This window comes from Nyctereutes procyonoides, unplaced genomic scaffold (assembly GCF_905146905.1).
Source record: "Nyctereutes procyonoides isolate TBG_1078 unplaced genomic scaffold, NYPRO_anot_genome, whole genome shotgun sequence".
NCBI lineage: Eukaryota > Metazoa > Chordata > Mammalia > Carnivora > Canidae > Nyctereutes > Nyctereutes procyonoides.
In genome coordinates, this window is record NW_026575139.1 from 28,064,667 (window position 1) to 28,081,813 (window position 17,147).

The 17,147-nt window shown below is 46.4% G+C and overlaps 1 protein-coding gene across 1 annotated transcript in view; it reads left to right on the top strand.

The window, feature by feature from the left end:
- The first annotated feature begins 419 nt into the window (after positions 1–419).
- Positions 420–17,147, top strand: part of MAP3K9 (mitogen-activated protein kinase kinase kinase 9) — a 76,096-nt gene continuing 59,368 nt past the window's right edge. The window contains exons 1-2 of the mRNA XM_055304095.1: positions 420–1,165; positions 7,708–8,121. Coding sequence (XP_055160070.1) covers positions 763–1,165; positions 7,708–8,121 — 817 coding nt within the window. The 5' untranslated portion in view covers positions 420–762. The remainder of the gene's footprint in view (positions 1,166–7,707; positions 8,122–17,147) is intronic.

Below are 17,147 nucleotides of genomic sequence, written 5' to 3' on the forward strand. Positions count from 1 at the left end.
GGCCTCCTCCTGCCAGGAGGTGTTGAACTCTCGCAGGAAACGGACAGGTACCACGGACCAATGGTCGGAGCTGCCAGGAGCCAATGGGAGAGAGAAGTGGGTCGACCCGGGGGTGAGAAGGGGAGCCCGCAAAAGGGGCGGGCCCGGGGGAGGGGGGACCCAGACACGTAGGCGCGCGGGGCGGAGGGGGCGGGGCAGCCCCCGCCGCGGCGCGAGGAACCTGCGGTCGGCGGCGGCGGCCAATGGGAGGGCGGCAGGGCGGGCGGCCCCGCCCCTCGGGCCCGCAGGGCTGGGGCGGAGCCAGGCCCGCGTCAGGTGGTCCCGGGCGTGCGGGCGGCGCTGGGGGCGGGGCGCGACGGGAGCGGGGCGCGGGGCGCGGAGCGGGGGGCGCGGCGGGCGGCGGCGGGCGCTGGCTGCGCGAGCAGGTGCCCGGGCGGAGGTGGCCGGGCCGCCCCCAGGGGGCGAGCGCGAGGGCGGGGGCTCCGGGCCGCCGCGCCCCCACGCCGCGGTGAGCTCTCCCGCCCGGTGCGCTCGCCGCAGCCGCCGCCGCCGCCGCGCCAGCCCCAGCGCCAGCCCCAGCGCCAGCGCCAGCCCCAGCCCCAGCCCCAGCGAGCCGGCTCTGCCCGCCCCGCCAGCCCGGGCCCTACCTGCGGCCGCCGTCGGGGGAGGGGGTCCCCCCAGCTCTGCGGAGCCGCATGAACAATAGGCAGCGGCGGCTCCTGCGGGCGGCGGCAGCCCCGCACCCTATGGATCGGCCGCTCCATGGAGCCCTCCAGAGCGCTTCTCGGCTGCCTGGCGAGCGCCGCCGCTGCCGCCCCGCCGGGGGAGGACGGAGCGGGGGCCGCGGCCGAGGAGGAGGAGGAGGAGGAGGAGGAGGCGGCGGCGGCGGCCCCGGGGGAGCCGGGTTCCGAGGCCCCGCTGCCCTACTGGACGGCCGTGTTCGAGTACGAGGCGGCGGGCGAGGACGAGCTGACCCTGCGGCTGGGCGACGTGGTGGAGGTGCTGTCCAAGGACTCGCAGGTGTCCGGCGACGAGGGCTGGTGGACCGGGCAGCTGAACCAGCGGGTGGGCATCTTCCCCAGCAACTACGTGACCCCGCGCAGCGCCTTCTCCGGCCGCTGCCAGCACGGCGGCGAGGACCCCAGTTGCTACCCGCCCATCCAGTGTGAGCGAAGGCGCGGCCGCGGGCGGGGAGGGCAGGGGAAGGGAGGGGAAGGGAGGGGAAGGGAGGGGGGCCGGAGGCCCGGGGCGGTCGGGATCCGGTGGGGAGAGCTCCCCCTGAGGGTGGGGGTGCGCGCGCTCGGGCTGCGGGCGCTGCCGGGTGGGTGCGCGGGGCACGGTAGAGACGCCGCAGGCCTCGCTGGAGCCTCGGGCGCTCGGGCTCCCAACCTTCGTCTGACCACCTCGGCCGCGGCTTCTGCCGTACACATCCCGAAGCTCCAGGGTAAGAATCGCCCCATTGCGCCCTCCCGGCCTCCCCACATCTGGAAGGGTTTCAGGCAAGCTGGTAGTTCCTGTCGTAACCCTAGTCCCCAGGTCGGAGACCTTCCCGACCTCGTCTCCCGCCTGTCCCCGCCCCTTCAAGGCATTTGCTTTGAGGCCGATGGGGGTGTCTTCCGCAGGGCTGGCTGGGCTGGCCCTCGAGTCCCGGAAGCCCGTGTGAATTCAAGGCTCTAGTGTCTTTGCAATGTCGTGCTGATGTCCTGGATCGCGTCTCCTATCTCAGGAGTTGTACCTTTAGGAGTCTCACTGAATGATGTGCTGAGAAGGGTGCGAATGTGTGCAGAAGCAGGTGATGAGTGGAGAAATGATCGGAGAGGGAAAAGTATGTCTTTCCCCCATGAGAGATCAGGAGCACAAGGTACAGTGGCTAAATCCCAGTCCCTTGACACCCAGGCTGTTCAGATAATACATTTTCTCCTCTCTTCTCACCCTAGATCCTTGCCTATATTTGGTGTTTGCCGAATCTCAGAGGGACCATACCCACGGGTCCCTCCTAGAGCCTTTCTTCCAGCGTCCTGGTTTTCACCAATTTCCCAGGGGCCCCCTGTTTTACACCCTGCAATAAAATTTCCTTTTTTTTTTTTTTTCCCAAAGGAGTTATATTACCATTGGAATGCCTTAATCAGTTCTGCTAGGTGGTTTTAGAAGATGTAAATGTCTTCTTGTGCAGTTTACACTGTTTTATTTTTGGTGATTTCCATAATTTCTTCCTTGCTAAAAGTTGTTAATACATATTGTTGTTTATTCCATATTTTGCATACTTTGCATTTTAGTTAGTTTAAAAGAATTGTTACCAGGGGCCAACTTCAGGCATTTAGTTTAAATTTCATTTGTAACACTTATCTTTTGGTCCTATAACTTAGTTTCACCCGAACAATTCTTTTACTTTATTTAAGATGTTTTCTTTAAATACCATCACGTAGTAGGAATATCATAACCTCTTTCCTTATATTTCTATTCTCCTTTTTTTATTGGTGTTTGGACTATCAAACTGATGTTCAGATCCTTAGTTCCCATTTGTTTCTGTCTCCCTCTCATTCACTGTAAAAGTTCCTATTTCTACATTTGGATCTTTATAATGCCTGGAGGAGACAGATGATTTTAAATGGTTTTTGGGCGTCAAATCTTTTTGGCTCTAGTACTGGAAAGATGAAGGCTAAGTAAGGGTCCTAAGGTAGTGTCTGAAATAGTGCTGAATGAAGATGAACTTGGTCTTATATATTAGAAGAGATATTGGAAGAATGGCCTGGTGTATTAGACACAGTGCATTTTTTTTTTTTACACATAAATTAGAGGTTTGAGTTTCTTTATGGGTGCCGTTCTGTGATTTTTTTTTTATTTTTTTTTTTTATTTTTTTTTTTACAGCTAATGTCAAAGTAGGAGAGCTATATGAGGTTCATGAGCAGGAATTCTGTTTCTTCCATCTTTGTGCCCCCAGCTGTCAGACAGTCAGGAGTGAATATGACTTGGGCTGGACAAACTCATCTGCAGAACACCAGACTTTTCCACAGTGTGCTACATTAGCAGCTCCTTTTCTAGATAGACTAGTTTCATGTATCTAGAACTCAGACAGTGAGAAGGTAGGAAGTACTTTGTGCTTATTAAAAGAATTGACTTAAGAACATGACATTTGAAGGCCCTGGTAAGTTATTTTATTTGGTCTCATCAGGAGTTCTAAACTTGAATGGAATTAACTCTTGGTAATTCAGAAAATTTAATTCCATTCAAAAGCCAATGTGAGTGCCTAGCAAAAGGTAGATACTGTATGAAATACCAGGAGATAGGGGTGCCTAGATAGGGGTGTCAGCTGGTAGAGCCTGTGACTCTTGAGCTCAGGGTCATGAGTTCAAGCCCTACATGGGATGTAGAGATTATTTAAATAAATAAAACTTAAACAAATATCAGGAGATAAAGAAATGATAAGATAAGGAGTTACTTAAAAGTCACCCTAGGGGAGATTGGTGATGTAAATACCAATTGTAATGGGTACAATGCTTTGATAAAGATGAACGTGGGAAATGCTAACAGGTGCTCTGATGGGCATCCTGTGTCCACCAGTTCAGTTAGTGTCCCTTGGAAAATAAAATGACTGACAACCTTGTCTCCAAAGACCTAGAATGAAATCAAGCCCACTGACAGCTTTTCCTTAGTCAGCCTTTTGAACTTCTCTGGAGGCATGAATTGTGACATAGATTATGAATAGCAGACACTCAAGTAAGAATGTACAGTTTTAGTTTTAAATATTGCTTTTCAAATAGAAAATTTTGTTTCAAACTTTACTCAAAACAGAAGAGGAAATTACCAAATCTAGTGACAAACAAAAATATAATAGATTTATTAGAAATCATCTATTATTTAGTGCCTTTATCCCCTCCAATGTAGATATGAAAGTTTAGCTCTCCATGGGGCTGACAAATATAAATAACCTAGGAGCTCACTCATCTTTTTTTTAGTGAAAGAGGAAAAATGTACAGTTCCAAATTTATCATCTTGGGAGATAGTCCTAGGCATTAAAAAAAAAAGAAAAAGAAGTTTCTCTTATAGGAGAATTGTATCTGTTTTAAAGCAGGGCATAGATTAAGATTATTACTAATTTTCATTTTTTTTCCTTGCATCCACTAGAAATATAAGGATGGATTTTCAGGTGTACTTGGGATTTTTTAAATGAGTAAGGTGTGTACCATTCACTTGCCCCAAACCCACCAGAGCGTGCCTATATGTTTAGTTTTCAAGAATACAATTGAGAGAGAGTAACATCTTGATTGCAAAAATGAAAGAAATAAGGTTCTGTTCCTGATATTCTTGGAAATATCTATCCACAGAAACTGAAAAGTGTGTTAAATGTGACTTGGCCTGATTCTTATTTAAAACCAGGTCTGGACTGGAATGCGAAAGGAGGAGGGCCCCACATTCTCTCTGAAGAGAGAACTGCAGGTGTAGTTCCTACCCAAAAGGACTTCTTCACCGGGAAGGGAAAAGGAAGTACCCTCCCTCTAGGCCCCACTATTCTGTCTTCTATCTGCTTGCAAGCTGTGTTCTATATTTTTCTTGAAGGTTGGTCATAATATTTCCATACCTAGTTAGCAAGAACCTGAGAGTTTCTTTCTACCCAGAGAGAGATTAATGCTTTCCCTTCCACACAGAGGTTTTCTGTCTTCTCTGAAATGCCGTCTGAGGAGCTGTCCCTTCAGCACCCAGGTTCAGAAACACTTCTTTTAAATCCTTCTACATTTAAATATTTAACACGTCCTGTGTGTTCACAACTATGCTTCAGACCAGAGGAATGAAGGAAGGGTGTAAGAGAAAATACAACAGTTAATTCCCTTAAGGAAAATTCAGATCTTCAGTTGGGTATTTCCCCTGTGAATGGAAACTTGTTAAAGAGACAGATATCTTTTCATCAGGGTAAAAAGCTGTTAGAAAAAGTGAATGTTTCTTCCTCTTATGACCAAGGAGACTCTTAACATAACTTACATATTTCCTCAGGGGGTTTCTTATCGCTCTTTAATATCCACATTTTTTTTCTCATTCACATAGATAAGACAAGAATTAGTAATCAGGATTTGTTTTAGGACCCAGAAACACTTAAGCTATTTTAAGCAAAAAGTGGTTTAGCACAGGAAATTAGGTGCTTACAGAATTGTTGGAAGGGCAGGAAGAAGGGGTTCTTAGCCGGACCTACGGGAACAACTCCCAGAACATTGCAGATCTGGCCCATGTAGCAAGCTACTACTTCTCTAATTGGGAACGTGCAGAATCAGGAGTTGACATTGAAGCTGTCGATTTCAAGAACATCCTGGTGTCCAGAGATTAGGTAACCACTTGGCCCTGCAGCATTCCTTTCTACATCTGCCCAGAGCTAATGATTGGACACTGATATGCAGAAAAATCCCACTTCTCCACAGCCATGCTTGCCAGGAGAAGCAGCAAGAAAATGGTGTCCATCTCACTTCTTTCTTACATATCATGTGCATGTAGTTGGCAGAAGCCGACCTATAGCAGTCAGGGAGTCTGGGAAATGTAGTTCTTAGCTTTCTGGCCTCTGTAGTGAAAGATATGCTGGAAGGTTTTAGATGGATGTTGATTGTTAGTCTGGAGGACCAGCCATAACATTTATTCTTTAAGAGGAGTGCCAGATGAGATGAAAAGCTTGAACAATTGGAACTTTGGGGGTATATCTTTTTGTATTCTTTTGTGCAGATTGCCAGTTGCATTGTAAAATACAAATGAATATGAGCTCTAGATAGGACAGAAATACTCTAGTTAAGCAAGAATAGAGTTTTGAGCACTGTCAGCACGTCAGTGGAGGTTGGAGGCATCCTGTAGCTGGCTGAGGAAGGAAGAGAACAGCCAGCAGTGGGCAGTTCCTCTTTTGGTCTTGCCAAAAGTTCAGAAATATATCTTTGTTTTCTTAGTTTTTTTTTTTTTTAAAGCAAAGTGACTATTTTCTGTTTCTGAGGTTTTTTTTCCTACTAAGATAGGTCCCCCCCCCCCCATTTTACTTAACTGTTGTTTACCTGCTGAATGTTCGGTAAGATGAGTACAGTGGTGAATAAAGCAGAAAGAATCTGCTCTTGTGGATCACACAATCTAGCAGGAAGGCAGGCACAGAACAAGTAATTAAACCTTGTTGGGTCTTGCCAGGCAGAGACTGTTATGGACGTGTTTGATGGGGGCCTGACCTCATTTAGGCAGGGGTTAGGAAAAGGTTCTCTAGGAGATTTTGTTTAGGCTGAGACCTGAGGGTTGAGTATGAGTCAGCCAGGTAAAGACAAAGAGACTGAGAAGACAGAGCCCAGGGTTTTCGTGAGAGAAACATAAAATAACACTTTACTCATTTAGCAACACCTTATCTAGCCCGAGATTTATAATCACTGGTAGCTATTATTATCTTTCCATGGAAGCCTTTCCAAACAGAGCTGAAGATATAATCAGGTACCCTAGGTTCATACTCTGCATTGGAAAGGAGATGAGTGGTTGGGTGTGGTCCTTGGGAACATCAGGGATGGAGCTGTGGAGCAGGTGACTTCTAGAGTAAGATGTCCCCAGGGAGGCTCCTTTCCTGCGCATCTTAGTCACCAGGCCCGTTTTGAAAATATTCTCCCAATTTACTCCATACTGTCCGTCTTCACTGCTACTGATATTCAGACCCCGGTGCCTGCATGCCTGAATTACTCAAATGGCCTCCTTAGTAGTTCCTTTTGCAGTAGGCTCCCTGTCCTCCAGGTAGATGGCTGCCAGAATGGATGTCCTTTCTAAATCAGTCTAATAACACTCCCCTACTTAAAAATACATGAGTCCTAACATTCACAGTGTGAAGTTCAAGCCACTCAGAATGACTTCAAAAACATTTCACAACCTAGCTGACCCCAACAAGACCTTGAGCTTCATTTCCTATCCTAGTACATATGATCCAGCCACCCTGGACTCCGTGAAGTTCTTAATATGCCATATACTTTCATGCCCCGTGTTCCTGCTCATGACCTTCCCTTTGCCTGGATTGTCCTTCTCCACCTTGCTCTTTGCTGCCTGATAAGATTCCTCCCACTCATTCTTTTTTTTTTTTTTTAGACTTTATTTTTAAGTAATCTCTACACCCAACACGGGGCTGGAACTCACAACCCTGAGATCCAGAGTTTCATGCTTCACCACCTGAGCCAGCAGGGCACTCTCCCTGTGTTCTTTAGGGCACATTCCCAGTGTTGCCTTCCCTGAGAATCCCCTCCCACTCACCCTCTTAATCCTGTCCTGCAGTGGGAGTTGGTGGTTTTCCTAATCTGATCATACAGCTACGAAGGCTCTTTTCACACTATGGTTTGGTTGTTAGGTGTCTGCCTTGACACTGGATTGTATGCTTCTCACCATCTAGTACACAGTAAAATGAATAAATCTCATAAAAATGATCTTCCTCTATGTTCCCTTTAGTTAAAATGGTTTGTCATGGTACAACATTTTGCATGATGGTCCAAGTAGAAATTATTACATGAGTATTTATTGAATACCCACTTATGTGCTAGTCATTAAGAATAATGCAACATAAAATAGGTTAAACACATTTCTTGCCTTGATGGACCTTACCTTATAGGGGAAGACAAAAAAGCCAAGTGAACAGATAACTTGTTGTGTTTACCCATCCAGGTAAATGGGTGATTCAGTGGTGTTTTCAGAATGTTTTTGACTTCTTTTTTTCTTCTCTTTCTCAGTGTTAGAGATTGATTTTGCGGAGCTAACCCTGGAAGAGATTATTGGCATCGGGGGCTTTGGGAAGGTCTATCGTGCTTTCTGGATAGGGGATGAGGTTGCCGTGAAAGCAGCTCGCCATGACCCCGATGAGGACATCAGCCAGACTATAGAGAATGTTCGCCAGGAGGCCAAGCTCTTCGCCATGCTGAAGCACCCCAACATCATTGCCCTTAGGGGGGTGTGTCTGAAGGAACCCAACCTCTGCTTGGTCATGGAGTTTGCACGTGGAGGGCCCTTGAATAGAGTGTTATCTGGGAAAAGGATTCCCCCAGACATCCTGGTGAACTGGGCTGTGCAGATTGCCAGAGGCATGAACTACTTACATGATGAGGCAATTGTCCCCATCATCCACCGCGACCTTAAGTCCAGTAACAGTGAGTATGAAGAGATGGGGCTGGAGGGCTCAAGAGCACTTTTATACCCAGCCCATGGCTACAGTGGGAGTGGATTCCTAATGGAATCACAGTGGGCAGTGAGACTCCTTGCTTAAAACCATTCCACCCTTGAGTTGAGAGGTATGGGTGGAATGAATGCCAGGAAAAATTGGTTTGGAAAGAGAAGAATGAGGCAGCTGTGGGGTTTGCAATAATTCTGAGCTCATATTAACAGGCAAGGTTGGCAGTGTATAATTCTGCTATGCTGTGCAATATATATCCACATATATATAGGTAGATATGTTTTTCCACTTTAGGGAAGTGTGTCTGTGATTACAAAAGGGGTTTTCCTCTTTGCTGGAACAACAGGTAGCTCTAATACCTGTTTGCATTCTACCTGACTACCCCAACTTGAGGTACCTGGCAGAGAAGGGGCGCTAAGGAAGAGGAGGAGGCATGTGGTTTAAGCTGTGGGACTGATTCAGGTAACAGTGTCCACTGGAAGAGCATGACCTGGCTGGTCATGATAGACTCCTGATAGCCTCTGGGTGTTATTAATTGTGGTAACTACTTAGTGTTTAATAGCAGGGAACTGAGAAGTAACTGTTTATTAAACATCCAGAATCCATAAACTAGATTGTAAAGCAAGTGTTAGGCATAATTACATAGGGAGTTGGTGGAAACCAGTCTCTTTCCTTGGAGGACTCTGCAGGTGCTGTACTGTGCGGCTTTTGTGTGGTCATTTGTGCTCTCTCTTGCCTGCACTGTGTGGTACAGAGGATAGCATTTGTTAAATAGGGTATGCTTAAAATCACTTTAAGCATCCTGTGTGGAGGAGAAGAGGGCATTAGGGTTTTGGGAGATGGTGTTGGTTGCAGGAACTTTGCTCTCTGTCTCCTTCAGTGTTGAGCCCAGAAATCCTTCAGACTTTGTTTTGTTTTGAGCTGTTCCAGATGTGGTTTCTTTTTCTGTCGATACTACTGTGAATCTGCTTACTTTAAAAAATACGTTTTAAAATTATTTAAGTAGTAGATGTTTTTGTGGAGTAGATGTTTTTGTGGTACAAAAATTAGGAAGCGCAGATAAACAAAAAAGAGAAAGGTAACTGATAATGTTCTCCTTCGGAGAGTATAACTATTACATTTGGCATATCCTTCCAGACATTTTTTTTTAAAGATTTTATTCATCCATTCATGAAAGACACACACAGAGAGAGAGGCAGAGACACAGGCAGAGGGAGAAACAGGCTCCATGCAGGGAGCCTGACATGGGCCTCGATCCCGGGTCTCCAGGATCACGCCACAGGCCGAAGGCAAGCACTAAACCGCTGAGCCACCCGGGCTGCCCTTTCCAGACATTTTTAAAGTAAATATTTATCTATGTATATAAATGTGGGTATATATATATACTATACAGACAGACACACACACAAAATATACTTTCCAAGTTACTTTAAAATGGCCTTTCTTACTTATCTCTTCTACTTGAGCCCTCTTCTCCCTTAATAAAAGTTCATCTTTGCAAAAGATGGAACGTTATATATAATGCATATGATGGATTTAAGTTCCATAAAATATGATTATTCACCTCCTTCCTCCCAGATTCTGTTCTTCAAACATTAAATTAAAACTTTTGGTGGCCCTTTCACATTTCTGCCTAGATACTGCTTTGGATGATGGAGTAAATATAAGTAGATGTATTGGTAGAAAATGTGACATAGGAGCTGAATTTTCTTATATATTTATCATGCTGGAAGAAGGAGACAAAGTGCTCTCATCTTACCTATTGAGCCCTTTTAAGAACTTGAGCTAGGATGATGAAATTGGAAAAAACAATCATTTCTTCCAGGAAATTTCAAATTTGAATGTAATTTCAAGCTGTCAACACAAGGTTTTACCTTCTGTGAGATTTACATTTGGAAGTCTAGGCTCTTGTGAAGGAAAAGTTAACTTGTCAAAGTTCTGCTGGCTGCAGGAGATGGCAAGAGACCTCATTGTAATTCTGTCATTCAGGAGACAAAACTCTGTTCTTTCTTTGTATTTGCTGGGCTTTAGGATCGCCGGGGAGGAGCCCCCTGGTGCACTGTGTTATGGCGGGAGTCAGACTTAACACAGGGTACAGGATGACCCTTGACCCTATCAGGGTAACGTATGCTTAGAAATGTGCATAGTCCATTGGGCCGTGTGGTTGGTGCTGATATTGATGCCTGCTATAAATCTCACATGGGAGCTGGGATAGTGCCTTGACATTTGTCTATGGTGGCTCTTTGCCTGGGATTGTATGAGTCCAATATGAGTCTTGATGACACTGTTGTTTTTACCCCATTGCTCTGTGCACATGACTGGGAAAATCATTTTAGAAATGTGCTAGTTTTTACCCGCCAGTTGGAGAGTCACGGCTTCTCTGTGTTTTGCAGACCTGGGGATGCTGGTCTGTTTCTCTTGTTGTTGTTGTTTTTTAAGGGTTCCAGAGAGTTGGATTTTGGTCTCTGTCACGTGAGGGCAGATTTTGTGAATCATATGTATTAGTTGACTTAGACCTACTAGGGAGAAGAGTATGTATGTGTGGGGGCTGTCGTTCTGGAAAAAAAAGAAAGTAGGTGGTGATAAAAATCTAACTGTTATGAAAGACTCAATGGAAAGGTGATTAATTAAAATGCTTTGTTATCCTGGTCACCTACTTAAAAAAGTCACATGCTGTTAACTGGCAGTGGAACCCATACAGCGTCCGATGTTGATATATAGTCTTCAATAAGTTTAGGTTTGACTGCACCTAACCTAAAAACCAAAATAACAGTGGCTAAAACAAGGTGTACGTTCATTTGTCTTTGAAAAGAAGTCTGCAGGGTTTAGGACATCACAGTGTCATCAGGGATCCAGGCTCCTATTTTTCACTCCATCCCGGTACATGGCTTGCATCCTCAGGCTTGCCTTATGGTCTAAGATGGCTGCTGAAATGCCAGTTACTTGGTCCAAGTAACAGGCCTGAAGGAGGAGGAAAAGCAGAAGCACAAAAGCAGAAGCACAGTGCTCCTGGAGCTGAGTTGGCTCCCATGATCCTCCCAGAAGTCCAGCGAAACACATCTGCTTGCATTAATTGGCCAGAAGGTAATCATATAGCCATGGCTGGCGCGGAGGAGGCTGGGAGATGCAGGACTTTAATATGGGTGGCAGTGAGCCCAGCTAATAATCAGGGTCTATTACCAAGGAAGAGGGAGAGCAGGGCTGGTGGGGGAAGCAGCTGGCAGTCTTACCATGCGGGACATGCACTGGGAAGAACTGTTTATTTCAGATGTTTGGCATCATACAGCCAAATAAGGTTAGCCAGGCCTTGGGACGTGTGGCTCAGACCTCCGATTTAGTTAATGGTTCATACTACTTTACCACATTGCATCATTAACTCAAACGTCACTTTAAAAACTACTTACGGGATTCCTGGGTGGCGCAGTGGTTTGGCGCCTGCCTTTGGCCCAGGGCGCGATCCTGGAGACCCGGGATCGAATCCCACGTCGGGCTCCCGGTGCATGGAGCCTGCTTCTCCCTCTGCCTGTGTCTCTGCCTCTCTCTCTCTCACTGTGTGCCTATCATAAATAAATAAAAATTAAAAAAAAAATTAAAAAAAATTAAAAAAAAATAAAAACTACTTACAAAAAGCCCTAGTTCTAAAAATGGATTTATGTCTCTGCTCTGTCATTTGGAGAGAAGCCAGCTACCTGATTGTTAGCAAAGGTGTCAATGAAAGATGGTCTTTTAGTGGAAAGATTGTCCTTTTGGGGGGGTAGGTAGATGGATTTCAGGATTTTGGCTTAAAGACATTTGGAAGAATAACAGTTCGATAACGGTCGTTAAAAGTTAAATTAGTATAAAAACGAGGTCATATGAAAAAGCTTTGGAAAATGAAAAGCCTTGCCTAGAGTGAAGGTTGTATTATTGCTTTTATTACTAAATAACTTCTTTCCTTTTCTTAGAAAACGTAGAAAAAACATAGAGGTAAAAGCATCCTGTTTCTCCAGTTTTTGCATTTATTGGTATTTGTTTTTACCCAGAACTGTGCACAGGAAATCATAATAACCATGTTGCTTGTAGCATGCTTTGTGCTCCCTGACTTATCAGCATATTGTGACTCGCTGTGTGAATAAATATTCCTCCACCACAAGATATTTAAAAGTTGCACAGTATTCCACTAATTAGATATGCTCCATTAACTAAACCAAACCCATATGTAGCAACAATAATGGTAATACTACTACTACTAATAATAATACAACTGATGCTTATTGAGTGCTTTCTTTAGGTTAGGCACAAAGCATTTTTTTTTTAATATTTCATTTATTTATTCATGAGAGACACAGAGAGGCAGAGACATAGGCAGAGGGAGAAGTGGGCTCCCCACAGGGAGCCTGATGAGGGACTTGATCCCAGGACCTCAGGATCCTGACCTGAGCCAAAGGCAGATGCTCAACCACTGAGCCACCCAGGTACCACAGGCGCAAAGTATGTATTTATTTATTTATTTATTTATTTATTTATTTATTTATTTAGCACTAAGTATTTCATGTAGATTTTCTTTTCATTTCCACAGCAACCGTTTAGACTGTGTCTTTATTTTATATTTATTTTACAAATGAGGAGACTGAGGCTCAGAAGGGATCAGGCATTTCTCTGGGGGCTCGCTGCTGGGGTCCTAAGAGCAGACTTTGTGGCCAGGTCTGACCCCTCCATACGTGTTCCTGATCACCAGTGTTGCCAGCACATTGCCATTGGGTGGCTGGGGCCTTTCATGGCATTATTTCCTGTGGCCCTGTAGTGCTTTGGTTTTATAGAATTAGAAATAATATTCCCCTACTCGCAGAGCCATAGCATCCACATTTCGTTAAGGTGTGATTGACTCACTCTTAGTTTCATAGCTGAACACCAGAGGTGAGTGGTAAACTGGCCACACCAGGAATGCTCTTGCCTCGTCTCTCTGCCCATCCAGACCTGACCCATTTTCCTGTGCTCAGCTCAAACCTGGCTGCTTCCTCCCAACAGCCCATCACCATGGTCATTGCTAAGTAGTCACCTGGTGCCTCCAAATAGATTTGGTGTCTTCAGCTTCCAGGTACGTGAATGAACATGTAAATGAGTGAATAGAGAAAGTATCCCTTGAACTGGTCTGCTGTATTACAGGATCTCAAAATGTGAAACCTCCCCTTCTCTTGTCAGAGGATGTCCCACATTCTCTGGGACTTTGCCTGGACATGGCTTTTCGTCCCCTGTACAACCTCCAGGCCCCTTGCCCCCTTCCTGATGTCTGAGTTCACCAATGTTTTGGGTGCCAAGGATGGTATTTTCACAGTGTACTTGTTACCAACCTCCAGTGCCTCTGCCCTCTTCTCTGCACCCTCCTCAGATGCCAGCCCCAAGGAACTCACTGGCAGTGTGTCCACCACAGCCAGCTGTGGGCTGCCAGGTGCTGCTGGAGCAGGCCACCACCCCTGCTGCCTACACTCACTGCCAGTCTGCTCCACCCAACCTCAGGGCTCCTGGTATTCCCACCTTGTGAATTCCCCACCATGCTCCTCACAATCCCCCTTCTAGCATTGTTGATTTGTTTGATTCGCTGCCCCTCTTGCCAACTAGAGGCTGAAGAGTATCCCTCCCTCCTTTGTGCCCTTCGCAACCTTCTCTCAAGAATTCACAAGATAAAGAAGCGGTAGATGTGCTTTCTTGGAAGTGTAAGGAGGACACAGCTTCCATCTTGCCCTTGATCTCAGGCTGGTGATAACATTCTAAGCCCTGGGTTATACCTGGACTGGACACTGGCCACAGACCCTGATTGTGGTCCCTGGGTAGGATTTCTCCAGGCCGAGAATGTGCTGTGGAATGTTGTGATTCCACTCTCTGGCATACTTCTTCCTATACACTGATGTGGAGCACATTCCTATGTGCAAGAACGAATTAATAGAAGAAGCATGTAGGACACAGGGATCCCGGCCCAGAGCAATATGGTAGGAAGGGCTTTCCTAGAAAAGGATGAAGAGTAGCCATAGCAGCAGTTTTTCCTATAGGACAATAAAATAAACTAAGAAACATTCCCAGGGTGGATCTGGGAAGCAGCAAAGTATTGGATAGAGAACCCAGTTCCTAGGCCTTTTTAAGAAGTGCGTAAAATACCTTTTTATGTCTCAGGAATGTATCCCCAAATGAGATACTTCCAACAGAACCTGGCTTAGGTACTGCTGGATCTCTCTCCCCATTTTCCTTCCCATTTTTGGTCTTTGTGGTTCTTTGCTACAAGTTCCTTCTTTCGGAGTTGGAGGGTAATTTACATGTTTTGAGGATTTTTCCTGGCAGAAACATACAAGCGCTCAATGAATTGGATCATTTTGATTGGAGGAGCCAATCCCAAAGGTTAGCCAGCAGCCTCCAGATGATTCTGTTCAGTTGTTGGGTAGCATTTTGCATGAACACAGAGGCATGTTCTGCAAATCAAAATAAATACATAAGTAAATAAAGCTGAAATGAAGCAAACAATCAAACCTGGTGAGGCCAGGAGGTCTGACCTGGAGGTCAGTTGCAGCTCTCAGTTCTTCAACTTTGCCCAGGAACCTTGCTTTCCCCTTTTCCCTTGGGCATGGCCATCTCCTGCACAGAGATGGTTCTTCGTTAATTTGAGTGGTTGGTGTTGAGAATACAATAGTAGGCAATAACAGACACTTGCCTTGCCCTTAAGGAGCTCCCCGTTGGGTCATAGGGAATGACCTAAGTGAGGACTTAGTGCATGCTGTGGAGGGGAGGTGTCGGCACCATGAGAATGACAATATAGGGACATGCCTAAGAACCTCCTGAGGGAGCAAAAGGGAACGAAACAAAACAGTGAGGGGAGGTAGGGCCAGGTAGGGCCCGCCTGGGTAGACCAGCAGACTCAAATGTTCAGTGAGCGTATGGCTCCCTCCAGGAGGTAGATGATACCCTTGACATTCCCAAGGTCCTTTCCTGTGGTTGCTGGGGCTGAGGGGCCACTGAGAAGGATCAGGAGGGAAATTGTTCTCTTTGTGGAAGATTTACCATCCTTTACCCAGGCTTGCTTTGGGGTGCTTTCATCTGTGGTGGCTCTGGGGGCTTCTTTGCAGCTTAGTGGTGTAGGAGGTGGCATGGGACACTGGGCAACATTTAGACACCTGTAAAGCCTGTGTTGCAGTTGATGCAGAAAATGAAGGATCTTGGTCTGGACTTTGAGCTATTATCTTGGAGAAAACAGCCTCCATGAAGTAGCAGGTTCAGGGCAAGAAGGGCTTCTACAGTCAAATGCTCTGCCTCTAAGTTATAACCCCACAAGAAGGGTTTCTAAAGCTGGGTGAGCTCTGATTCCAGATGATTCCTTCGTGTCTTCCCCTTTATCCGTTTCCTCTGATTTGAGCCGCTGTTGCCTTGAATGTCAAATTATGAGGTCTTCTTTTTTCCACATCTCTCCGTAGGCAACAACCCAGTAGTGACCTCCACCTTCTGCAGCTGGTCTATGGCACTGTCATTGCTCAGGGTCAAGATTTGTGTTGTAGGACCTCTAAGGAGACAATAACCTGCCTGTCTCTCCTTTTTTCCCTGTCTCTTAGAAAAATTTCAATTCCTAACTTGGTGTTTTACTTCATTCCTGTGAGGTAGCTCAAGGTTAGATGTGGCTGGAGAAAGGGAGATGCAAGCAGGAGACGTGAGTGGTCTTGAGTCAGGAAGGAAACATAGCCTCTTCCCCAGGTTGCCCATCCCTTTACCTTGGAATCCCCTGCAATTCCCCCATCAGCTCCGTGTAGAGCCATACTCGTTTCTCTTATTAGGGAAGGGCTATTAACATAGTGCCCTTGAAACCCTTGGAATCTATACAGAATGTGTGTAGGTTCATTTTGGGAGACAGGGTTGTTACCTTGACTAATCTAAGACTCTGAGAAGGTTATGGATCAACACCGTTATAGAGAACTTCTATAAACTGGGCATCTGGGGAGGAGGAGAATTGGTGCAGTAGAAGGAACACTGGCCCACGTGCCGCCCTTGGCACTGACGGGCCAGGTTGCCCTGGGCACATCTTGTACTCCCTGATCCTCAGATTCCTCGTATGTGAAATAAAAGGTCTGGGTGAGATGATCTCTGAGGTCCTTTCCAGGACTGATATTCTGTGACTTAAAAGGCAAATGTGTGTGTCTGGGGGGGTGACTCTGTGGTCCTTCTGTGTGTCAGGCTACCATGTGCCCGGGGTTCCCTGCTTTGTAGCTGCTTGTTGCAGGGGCGAAGCTCCTGATGGCAGGAATATTCTCCAAGTGGCTTAGGAAGAAAACATTTGATGGGAGCTCACAGGTGCACTCCTCCCCCTTTGCTGCCCAGAGCATGACAGATGGCCTTGCTGAGACAAGATGCTCCAGTCACATGAATCATGAGGGAGACTCACAAGTAACCAAGGGCAGCCTTCATCCTGGAGGCAGGACACTGTTAGTCAAATGCCATTTCTGTCTTTGGGGGTGAATGAGGGGCATCCTGCTGGCTCAGAACTTTGCTATTGTCTTCCCACCCACTTCTCTGAATCAGGGTAAGGCCTTTTCAGAGGGGGCTCAGGACCACTTAGTGTTTGAGTGCCTCTGTGCCCCTCCCCAACAGAGTTGCAGGTGCAGCTGCTGGAGCGCCGCAGTGAGGCCTAGAAATGAGACATGTTAAGGCTGAGTCTTGCTCATCCCTAGGATTTGTGCTCTCTGTAGGAAACTTGGAAATTTTGATCTGAGAAGAAAGCATTTCCCCTTAAGCTTGGTTTTGGGAATCACTGTGGGCTAATGGAAGGAACGCTGGCTTGGGAGTCAGAGAGACTTGGATTAAAGCTACTTCTTGAGCCCTGACATTCAGCTTGTGGCTAGCATCTTGGAGCTTCAGGATCCTCATCTGTGCAACGTGGGCAGTACAGAAAAGAGCAGTGTCTCTTTAAGATGGCATGAAACAGCGTGTGTCGTGTGTCACACAGGGACCACATTCTGTAACGGGGCTGTACTTTTTTCCTCTTTCCAAGGA